Here is a 12,099-nt window from a genome sequence, read left to right on the forward strand (position 1 = left end):
TTTCTTGGAGCTTATTTTATTTCTAATAAACATTTAAATCTCAAATTTGACTCAGCTGAAGCCCCATTTCTGCCAAATTGTGTCTCAAAACTTATTTTAGCACCACATGCTTAACATTTTACTCATACTTTGTTGAAATCAAAAGCAGCATTGTGGTTTTCTGTTGTTATAACTTGAAGCAAATTAGCCGTTTACAGAGCTCATAAGTCGTCAAAAAAAAATTCTGACTGCAATTTTAACATCATATTTTCCAGTCTGTTTTCAAAGTGTGTGGTTTATTCGGATTCTTGAATAATGATTAACAAAGCTGTGTAGTCGAAGCACATTTGACAAAACGAATATGGAAAATCAATTTGGCCTAAAACATTTGCCCTCTGGTTTGAAGTTCTGATTTCTTTTCCCACAGAAAACAATCAACCAGCCTTGAAAGCTTGACTGTTGGCTAAATATTCTCACTTTCTTTTATTATCTGCCCTGTTGACAAGCCATTGTGACAGAAAACCTTTGACGGGTGAAAAATGGTGTGTCTCTGGACCTGCCAAACAATTTTGGGCACCTCAAACTAAACGCCATGATTTACCCAGAGATTTATCCAGAAGAAAGGTTGGTTTGGTTGCAGGTTGTGTATACAAGGCTCATTATATTCTTGGAAGTGCATGACCAAAACGTAATTGACATCAGCACAATAGCATCTTGACAGAAAGACAAAGGGGGAGGAGAAGAAGAAAGACGCAGATGGGAAGGAAAAAAGAGCCTTAGAGCAGTTGGTGCTGGCAGTGGCTGGATTGTTTTTTCGGATGGCAGTCGTGCTTTCTGGCTGAGATGAGATGATGAAGAAGGGTCTGGACCACCCACCGCTCTGCAGACGCCTGTTTCTACCATCTATGATGCCAATTCATCAAACTCACCTTTCAGAGTCAAGTTTAAGCTGATGTTTTGTTCACTCATTTCTTATTTCTGTATTTTTGTTGTTTCTGTTGAAAAATGTGGCAGCAGTTGAGTGAATGCCTGGATGCTGGCCACTGGGGTCAAAGGTCACAAAGGTCAACTGTTGAGTTCAGACTGAGTTGTTACTCACCTAATCTTGACAGAGTTTAAGACAGAGAGCCTTAAAACTGTTTCAAGGTGGCTTTTAAAACAAACAAGCCAGTGACTGAGTAAGACAGCTTTCTAAGATATGTGCAAAGGTTGCCCATAGCTATATAATACAATGCTGGGGAGTGACAGCACAGTGAATCAGGGTAACACCTCCTAAAGCCCTTCTAGAGTGACTTATAGGTACAGTTTTCACTGAGGGGTGTCAAATTCACCCTTCACTGTCGGTGGTCGATAAGAAGGCATAAGTGTATTCGCTGGTGTTGGTCCCAAGGTGGCGTGTGATACACCAGGAGGTGCTGATTTGGGGGGTGGGTATTAGCTTCCATACTCTTGTCCATTAAAGGGTTCTGAAATGGATCCAGGGTTGAGCGTACGAGATGCATCCCAGAAGCCAGACCGCTCCAGTAACACCATCACCTTCCTACACACACACACACACACACACACAGAGTCAGAGATAAGCAGAGATGTGACAGAGCTCGAGTCGTAAGTGTTTTATACAGTCCAGGCCCACCGTTTTCTAACTCTCACAGTGTCTCTCAGCACCACCACTGCTGCTGTTTAGAGAAAGATCAGGACCCCCTTTTAGAATGGAAGTTACGCTAAATGGGAAATGTCAAGAAAAGTGGTAAACATTTACAGCAATCTGTAACAATGATAGCAGGGAGTATCATCTTGAGGGATTATCTTGTTCTTGGCTCTCAAGCGATGGCAATTTAGCAGCTGCACCATGATAATGTACAGAATATGCATGTTGGGGATCGCAGCGGGTGAATTCCTTGCCTTTTCGCTTGTGATGCTTTCCATGAAAAACACTGTCCTATTGTAAGATGAACAGTCCCTTTGCTCTTAAAATCTGCATGTCTGTTTATAATTTATGTTGTAGACAGCCCAAAGCAACTTGTTTAGTGATTAACAGCCAATTGTACCCCATAAACTAAACGGACAAGTCTGTACATGCAGTAAGTTGCACTGAGAGGCAGTAGTTAAACCATTTATGGATCTGCACACTCCAGAATTGGGACGTCAGGCAGCATCATTATTAAAATCCACGTGGAGCATGTCTGTGCCAAGTACATCACCTTAAGATCTTTATGCCGTGGTGTAAAACAGCACTTAAGGAAACATAAACTTGTGTTTATGTGACTCTCAGTTAGCAAACAGTGATTTTGTAAAACCAGAGGCAAGATTTAGTCGTTTCTAAAAGCAGAGCCTAGGGTTATCTTACCCTCTGGAATGTCTCTTATAAATCTACTTTGTCATCAAAGCACCAGATTTATTTTTATTTTTTATGAGCGTGGTGTTACATTTGAATTCCTCTTCGCTATCAAAGTGTCAAATGTTCACACATATAGAGGAATACACAACAGTTACAAGTTTTCATCTTGAAACACGCTCGCTCACTTAAATACACACTTGGGTTTTACGGCTACAGCCTTACTTACTTGACCTGTAGCTTACGGTAGCTAATGTTAGCTAATGTTAGAAAACTTTAGGTAAATATTGCTTTGTAATGGACATTTAGTCTGTGTTAACTGAATGTATAACTTCTCTACACTTGTGCTATTGTTAAAATATTTTTTTAGTATCTAAGATTATCCCACAATTTTCACTTGTGCCCTCTGTTCAGCAAAGGTTAGATAGTCTCCGTTTAAAGATGCAGTTTAAAGATAGTATGAGTCCTGTTTTGAGTTTATGACACATTACTTCTGATATCCCACATACTTAGATGGTCACACCTTACTGCACGGTTAAGGGTGACCTCCATTTTTTTTTAGTATGACCCTGAGTCGGTGGGCTCCACGCAGAAGCTTACCAAACCATAAGGCTTTTAAGCCCAACTTTCTGGTCTGAAACCTGTTTCTCTTCAAATTCTCATCTGTGAGAGAAATCTGATGATTGTCAGATAAAGTTACCATTTGGTTCTGTCATTTCATTGACTCCACTTCTTGATGAAAATGTATTGAAAACAGCACCGTGAATTGAAATTAATTTGTTCCATTTTCAGGTTGACTTAGAATGGTTAGGTTACAATATTTTCTGCAAAAAATCAGTCACTGGCATGACAACCTCACGTCTTAGTAGAAAGTAAAGCACCACAACCTTTGCATTGTCATTATACACTCATATTTATTTCACCATCTCAATCCCATTCCCACCTAATTTGCATTTCAGTTCTGGCAATGGAAAAGAGTATTTGCTTTCTTTGCCGACAGTAGTTTCTATTGGTAGCCAATGACTGGAAAAGCACAGCACTTATCTGGAGTCGAGGTTGGAAACCATCTAAATAACCCAACACCCACATAGACCTATTTTACGGCTTCCAAAGTAGTGATTTTACATGATTGGGCGTGTTTGTGTAATCTTGTTTCTCCTTGGTACTTTCCATTTATGACCCCCGCAAGATTCAGCCGTGAGTCAGCCACATTCCCTGAGAGACAGACCATGAAGTGATTGCTGGGCTTAAGTTTCCGTAAGCCATCTGTCCCCTCACTACCTTTTCTCTCAAGGTGACTTACACTGTGCAAAACCTATTGTGGTCCTCAAACAGTGCACACAATGATCTCAGCAGATGAATAAACTGCAGGCTGCTGCTATAGATTTGAACTCAGATTTCAAAGATTTTACATTTCTGGATGCACTGAAAACCATTTCCAAACATAATCATATTCTATGGTTCATTATCAGGCAGAGTAATCCATCATTACTTGAGCTTTGTGGATTCCAGACTCCATGTTTTCTTTCCTATTCCTCTGGCCAGACCATTGGAGGTTATGTGGAAAGTGACACTTATATCAGCCTTATGTAGTTCACAGTTAGGGGAAACTGTATTATGTCTGAAATCCGGCCTGAAAAAATGTTACATTTCACATACATATCATTGCCAAGTAAGGATATTACATTTAAAAGCTAATTCGACTTGGCAGACCTGTGCAAATGGCTCTGAACTGGATGTTTCAGTTGAGGAACAAAACTTCCACCTCTATTCTGACTTTTATCATCTATCAGACTTTGATCAATTAAAACAATAGAAGTCATCTATTCTTTTTATAAGAAAAAAAAGGCATTTTTTTTTCCCCAAAGTAAATGTTTTACTAGAAATATCTACGGTGTACATATTATCCACATTTAATTGTGCCAACAGAAACAGATAGAAAGATTTTTCTGTTAGTTTTAGAAACCTCATGATCAACAATACTGATCCAAAACTTTGTCAAACCTTGTGGCCAGTTTTTTCTGTTTCAATACACACATGTTGTTGTCTTCACTTGGTCCTGTGGTCCCCCATATGGAAGTCAAACAATTACAGTTCAAGCCTGCTCCAATACAAATATATATGTTAAGGTCCCTTTGACTGTTAAGGGGGGGTATATCACCGGATATCAGGACTAATGCGATAATGGGAACAATCTGTATGTACAAAGGGATGGAAAGATGAACTGAGACTTGTGTTGTCACCAGCTGCTTTCTGTGGAAGTGCCCTCTGACTCGTAACAAACCGTTTTCCTTCACAGACTTAGATTAGAGTGCGGCATATTTCAGCTTTCTCAGTGTGTGAGCGTTTAATTCGGCCCCACAGCTCCACAATGAGAACTGTTGCTAAGGACACCGACACATCTGATGTTGTGCTGTTTGATGCTGATTTGTCTTGGTTGATGCGTTCCTTAAAAAATGGCTGTCACAACCCATTGATGAGCCAAAGCAAAACTCAGAAAACATCTTTTAAAGATGAAGTAGTTTATCTCAACTGGCCAATCACGGAGTCATCTCAGTGTGTGTTCAGAATGTGAGCAACCAGACCATCACTTAAAATCTGATCAAGTTCAATTTATTTATAAAACAAAAGCATGTCTCTACCCATACACAGACGAGCCCTCCAAGATTTAATAAGTTAACAGTCAAGGTAACAAAATGATGTAAAACACAGTACAAATGATGCAGACACAAGGAGGCAAAGCACAAGATGGCAAGTTAGAAAGACCTAATACGGTTACCGGACCTACTTAACTGAACCCTAGGGAAGAAAAATGAACAAAAAAGACCAAGAACAATACACAGATGGTCCATATAGTTCATTGATATGAAGAATCTTATCAAAGCTTTACCTCAATTTCCATCTTGTGATTTGTTTGGCTTTGTAGATAAGGATGAAAGAGTTCTTTCCAGAGAAGCCTGAGTGAATATCTGTTCATCTCTGCCTCTTCCATCCCGAGTTAACCACCTACATCTGGCTGAGCCTATACTGACTTAAGTCATTCTTCACTTCAGGCACGGTGCCAGGATTTCAATTTTGGATGAGCCGAAGTAATTTTGGCTGGGACTTTTAATTACAGAAGTTAATAGTGTTTGCTTTTCTTTCACAGTTTCCAACTGGTAGACAGAAATTAAATATAAAACAGAAATGACTGATATCATGCTGTGGAAGGCGACTAGCAATATCTGGTTGATTATGTTTTTTTAAAATCTTTTTCTAGGACATTTTCAATGTTGAATTAGCTTAATATTTACCCGCAACAGTTTGTGTTTATTACAAGCGAGTACTCGTGGGTACATTGCTCAAATTGTGCGAAAATGAAACATAGTATCTTATCTATCATGTTTATTTTTTGCTGTGGATTGTTTAGGCCAATGCATCGCTTTATTTAGAACACTGATTCCAATAATTCTATTTAAGGACATATCATCTTGTTTGGATGATCTGGCTGGATTATTATTTTTTTAAGTTGATTGCAGGGAGACAGCGAGATCAACTGCTGGGTGAGCTAAATTCACTTTTAACGAGAGAGAGAGTGGCGCATCGCGCTGTCAGTTCATTAGCTTGTCTCAATAGAAACGGTCTATGCTTTCAAGACGATATAGACAATCAAGTCGAGCAGGTATTTTCAGCTCTACCTCCTGTTTTGCCTACATTGTTTTCTAAGTTCTTCTAGTCTCAATAGGAAATGCATTTTCAGCTATGAAATTAGACAGTGACTGCATCTGCACTCTGATAGTAGCCTGATAAATGTTGTTTTTTGCTTTTTTGGAAACAGAAACTTTTTTTTTGTCTTTATTGTGTATTTAAATGTTAATTTTAATCATTAAAAATAACAGTTTTGTGGGAGGGCCTACAACACAGCGCCTGCTTCACTTGAGTGCAACTCAAATGATGGAAAAAATATTTGTTTGTGCATTTCTTTAGATGTAAGCAACCATTTCCCATATGTAGCAGTAAGAATGTTGATTTGAAAACATTTTAAAGGGGACATATCATGCTTTTTGTGATTTTCTGTTATTATTATACTGTTATGATGTCTATAAACATGGTCAAAGTTCCGAAACTTGAGGTGAACATATGTGTAATAAATCTGAGTTCAAACAGAGACCAGAATTTATGTGGGATAAATGACAGAGACCTCAGAATAACCGACAAAGTATCAGGCAAACTGGAAATCTTTATTAGGGCTGGCCACACTATAAAAATACACACCACCATCCAGAGATGCAACACACATCAGGGATAAGAGCACATCACAACAACTTCAGAAATGCCTGGGAGCACACCACACTGCACACAGTGGAGTCACACGTCTACTTTAAGAAAGAGGGTGGGGCCAATACAAAACCTCCCCCCGCCCGGGACCCAACTCAACCCCACCCAGCTTCTCTCCTGTCCCCACGATAATAAAATACAAAATAGAAAATACACAATACATACAAGTTAAAATATATACTAAACTTGCGTGGTCGACGAGACCCCCCCCCCCCCCCCCCGGGGTCTGAGCTTGTGGCACCGTCCAACTCCCACGGAGAACCACAGCTCCGTTGGACGGCGCAGCAGGTGAACAGGCAGGGAATGGCGGCGTGCCAGAGGCAGCAGCGAGGTTGGGGAGCAGCGGCGGCGGCTTGCGCTCCTAAAGCCCCAGCCCTAACTAACTAAAATGCCGGAAGTCTGTTTAGGAGCAGCGTCTGGAAGCTGGCCTATCAGAACAGAGTGGGCTCCCCGGGATGGGGGCCTTACAGAGACAAGAGTTAAAACAGCCTATTTCAGACAGAGGCTGAACTGAAGGGCTGCATAAAGAGCCAGTTTTGTTTTTTTTTTAACTGTAAATCATGCAAAGATATACCAGTAGAGCGCCAAAACATAAATATAGACATGGAAACGTGCATGTTACGTCCCCTTAAGAGAATCTTGAACAAGGAACAGCAAACGGTATGCTTCAGGTCTACTGTTGCTATGAATGTGAATGTGTAAGAAACAAAATATCTGAGAAGTGGAGACAAAAGCAATGTGTGCAAGATGATATTAACACCAGTCTTCTCAGTCCATGTAGTTTTTAGAGTTAAAAGCCACCTTAACCGTCTTTATTCTAGTGTGTTCACAAGCAAAAAGTAAAGAATTTGATTGAATTAGTGCTGGGTTTACCCAGCTTAGTGGGTCAGGTTACATCAACATTAGAGTATTTATACTGTACATTCATACATGAAAGGGGCAAATCAGTGTACGGCAGAAGACTTGCTGTAATATGCTGATGGGGAAATGACATGTAGGGTAGCCCTGACATGGCAACTACACTATCTGTTAATTCTTTACCTTTGGCACCTTCATCTCTGTCTATATCATTTGTTACTACCCGTTTTCCTCTGTGTCTTATCTGTCTTCTGCCATTTTCTTTTTTTGGGCAGATTGAGAACTACATCAAAGAGAGCATGAAGACGGAGATGGCTCAACTGCAGCAGAGTGCTGTCCACAACCACACAGCAGCCATGTTGGAAATGGGCACCAACCTTCTCTCTCAGACAGCTGAACAGACACGAAAGCTAACTGATGTAGAGACACAGGTAACACCCCTCTAAAAAACATACTCTTTAAACCTCTTGTCTGCATGAAAATGTGCAAGCTGATCCAATTCCTTGTCCCTTGTTCCTTGTAACTTTTCCTTTTGTCTCTGAGAGGATCCATCCTATGCTCCATTAACGCAACTATTTCACATTCACCACCCTTAAAAGGTTACAGTCAACTGGCCAAAGACAATACTGATGCTATATAAATGCTTATCCCTTCTTTGAGTCATTTGGCTCTGGTTCCTTTTATCTTGCTTATGTGGAGGAGTTTGAGGAGGAGATGATGTAAAGTTACAAAGTTAGTGGTGAGTAATTTTTGCTAAAGTACTAAAAAGATAACTGTTCGCAAAGTTAAAAAAAGATAATCATAGCTGAGATGAATATCGCCTAAGTATTTCCATGTGTTGGGTGAACACTTGACAAAATGAAAACAAAGATGATGGTTTATAAGTGCCTCAAATGTGCAGTGTGTGTTATTCCTGCAGTGTGCGGGAAGGACTTAAAGAAAACCCTGTGTTTTTGGTTTCTACTCATGGTTTGGTGCTGTTGTTACCACAGCTAATAGAGTGTGTATAAAAGCAGATAAGGGGCCTGTTTCATCAAATTTGCAACATGCAAGCTACGACTTGCAACATAAGATAATTTCCTCTCACATCAATTTTCACTTGTTTAACTGATCAAAAGAAACTCCATTCTTGCAACACATGCATTGGCATGCAAGAGGACTGTAGGACTCACGAATTTATCTGCAATTTGCAAGTGACAATCATTTGTGAAATTGGCTCCAGACCTCTAAAGCATATACCACATTCGGTCTATTACCTTTTATTGATTTTTATTACCTCTTATCTTTTGTATTCTGCATATCTTTGTATTTGCTGTTGTTGCAGGTTCTGAATCAGACATCCAGGCTTGAGATCCAGCTGCTGGAAAATTCTCTTTCCACTAACAAGTTGGAGAAAGACTTAATGGTCCAGACCAATGAGATCAGCAAGCTCCATGACAAGAACAGGTAAACAGACAACACTTAAAGCCCACACCAAAATCACAGGCTGGCTTCCATTCATACTGCAGCAAATTGGACAAAGACATACTGGAGTGAGTAAAGATGATACATTGACAGGCAACGAGCCAGTCTGTGCAACCCCCCCCCCCCCCCCCGGGCCCCCAAAAAAGTCAAAGAACATACAGCTGTTCTTCGCACGATCGGGTAAACAAAATCAAAAGCTTGCTACCAGCTTTCATTTACTATCACACACTTCAAGACAATATGCAGTTATATTAAAACAACAGCATAATAGTAAGCTCTTATTCCCTGTGATGTTCGGTAAATCTGTCTCAAATGCATGAGGCTATGGTTTCCATATTGCACCACTGGGCATTTCTTACAAAATCAAAGAAGTGAAATGTGGCTTTTGGATACGTTTTCATGTCTCTAAATCTTGTTCTTTACAGTGATTGGTCCCGTGGGATTGTCTCAGATGATGTAGTGTTTAAAGGGTTTGGTCCGCATCTCTCATTGCAGACTGAAGTATCCATAGAGACTGCTTGCAATCACTTTGAAAAAAAACATGAGCACCGTTTGAAAGCATAGTCTCTGGTGATTCTGACTTTTAAGTTATTCTTGAGGCTTACGGAGATAGAATATGGAGGACAATTTCCCTAAGCTTGAGCAATTGTGGCGTTATTCCATCTTGTACGTGTTGTCTTTTCTTTTTCCTTTACCAAATCTATTATGTATAGAAATATATGATTAGTTAATGAATTTGATGTCAGCTTATATCATCTTTTAGGCATTAGACTGTATAATGGTGAAGCTCAGATGCTGTAAGGGCTTATTCATTTACTTCAAATGCATCTGCAAAGTAACTTATATTTATTTTGTATGAGGATTACATGGCAACCAAAGCTACAGACATCCTTCTTTCATTCTTGTATTTGTGTTTCCATATCACTAACTGGGGAATAGTTTTTAAGTGAAGGCACACAAGTGAAGGATAATAACATAAAACAACTTTTCCATCTTTCATAACAAACTTTTCTTGACCCTTTTTCCTTTCCCCCAGCCTCCTGGAACAGAAGATGTTAGAGATGGAGATGCGACACCATGAAGAACTAGAGACGCTGAAGCAGGAGAAAGGAAGTCTCCAGACCCTGGTGGGGAGGCAGAGCGGGGTTATCAGGGAGCTGGAAGCCCAGCTGAGACGGGCCACAGGAAACAGCACGGCCCTGCAGAGACAGCAGCAGGAGATGATGGATACCGTCCACAACCTGCTCAACCTCTGCTCCAAAGATGGAGGTAGGTGAACTGGAATCAAAGTCTTACAGGCTGAGAGGTTTGGAACTTTTCAGATGTCACAGGGAGAGTACAGTCTTAAGCAATAACCTTCACTTACAATAAGAGCATGTTCTGCCAATGGAGATGAAGAGAGTCACAACCTCTACATAAGCACGTCTAACCAAATCGAGAAGCCAGATCCAGACTCACATCAAATTCACTTTTTGCTACAAGATATTGGTCTGATGTCCACTGAGAAGTGATTGAGCCCAGCAGCTCAAAGTTGGACCAATCAGTGAAATACTGGGAATGGTTTAGATGATGACAAAAACAAGCAAGGTTATGTTTTGAAGTTTAATCTACAGCCAAGAAATGACAAACAACAAATAACTTACTAACCTTTTCTGTTTGATAGATTAGGTATTATTTGACATTGCTATAATAGCTGCTAATTTTTAGCCTGTAAGCAGTCTGTCTGTCCAACAACTATTGGATGAATTGCCATGAAAGTTTTACAGACATCTGTGGTCCTCAGAGGATAAAGCTGAATGACTTTGGTGTTCACCTCAATTTTGCTCTTGAGTTACCATGAGGTTGACATTTTGTTTGTTTAATGGAATGTCTTGACAAATGGTTTTTGGCATGAAATTTGGTACAAGTATCTTTGGTGCCCAGAAGCTGTTTCATAATAACTTTGGTGATCCCCTAACAAAATTTCCATTTTTTCGATACTTTGGTTTATGACCAAATACCTGCAAAACTGGCATCCCTATCAGCCTCAGTTGTCCTTTTTTGTTTAGAGCTAATTAGCAAATGCTAGGAATGTAACACTAAACTAATATAGTAACTATTGGTAAACATTACACGTGCCAAGCATCAACATGTTGGGATTGTCATTGTTAGCATCTTGATGTTAGCATTTAGCTCAAAGCAAGAAGCCTTGTTTTACTTAGAAACCCTGCAGCAAAATCAAGGACATCCGATTTGCATTGGTTTGGCGAAGAAAGGTTCATGTTCATGTTTCAGCAGAGGGGAGCACTTGTCGGTCATCTGTTGGTTGCTTATAGGCCGATCCAAAAGTCATCTATCCCCACTAGCAATGACCCTAACTGAAGAAAATGCCTATTTATCCTTGCCAGACCACAGTGTGTGAAGGAAAGTTTGTGGACTGGCTGTGCAGGGCTTGAACTATGAGGCAGCACTTGTTTTGGAATACTTACTTCCTCTAGTCAGATATTACAGCTTTAACATCTTTAATTTTACAATCCCTCTGAAATTATGATGACACCATTCCATGAACCCTACCCCATACTAAGAAACGCACAGGGATGCACTGGCTATTAAACCCTGCATCACTGAGAGCAGCATGAAGAAAGAAACATGGTTCTTATCGTAACCCGGCGAGCTCCCGTTAAAGAGTTTTGGTGCCTCTCATAAACCAGTATGGTGCTCATTTTTTGCAGCAATCACTTGTCACACTTTAATATTACAAAGTCTGTGCGCACAGCTTCACTGAAACGTCAAACGGGATGTATTTTAGGCTTATTTTATTCCTCTGCGTCTCTCCCTTCTGTTAACATGAGACCAGGGATTTCCCTTGCAGCCCTATGTTTGACCCGACAGTAACACAGCCTTCCTTACTCGGTCAAATGCAGTAAACTCATTTACCCCTATTTCAGCCCTCCAAACACCAAACCAGCTTGATCCTAACATGGCCTTAAATCCCATTGGTCACAGGAGATTTGACATGAATGTCTGTGTCGAGGGAATTCTTGAGCACATTGCGTCGTCGAACTTTAGCAATCTCATTTCCATTTGAGGATTTCCTGTGGAGACGCCTCGAGACGCCACAGTGCTTCTTGAGGTTTCTCATCAGACAGGAAACAACAAAGGCATGA

At 40.3% G+C, this 12,099-nt stretch overlaps 1 protein-coding gene across 1 annotated transcript in view; it reads left to right on the forward strand.

The window, feature by feature from the left end:
- The window catches only part of angpt1 (angiopoietin 1), a 55,373-nt gene that overhangs the window by 14,227 nt on the left and 29,047 nt on the right, over window positions 1-12,099 (forward strand). The window contains exons 2-4 of the mRNA XM_067612551.1: window positions 7,765-7,920; window positions 8,814-8,935; window positions 9,990-10,222. Coding sequence (XP_067468652.1) covers window positions 7,765-7,920; window positions 8,814-8,935; window positions 9,990-10,222 — 511 coding nt within the window. The remainder of the gene's footprint in view (window positions 1-7,764; window positions 7,921-8,813; window positions 8,936-9,989; window positions 10,223-12,099) is intronic.

This window comes from Thunnus thynnus, chromosome 15, assembly GCF_963924715.1.
Source record: "Thunnus thynnus chromosome 15, fThuThy2.1, whole genome shotgun sequence".
Classification (NCBI taxonomy): Eukaryota; Metazoa; Chordata; class Actinopteri; order Scombriformes; family Scombridae; genus Thunnus; species Thunnus thynnus.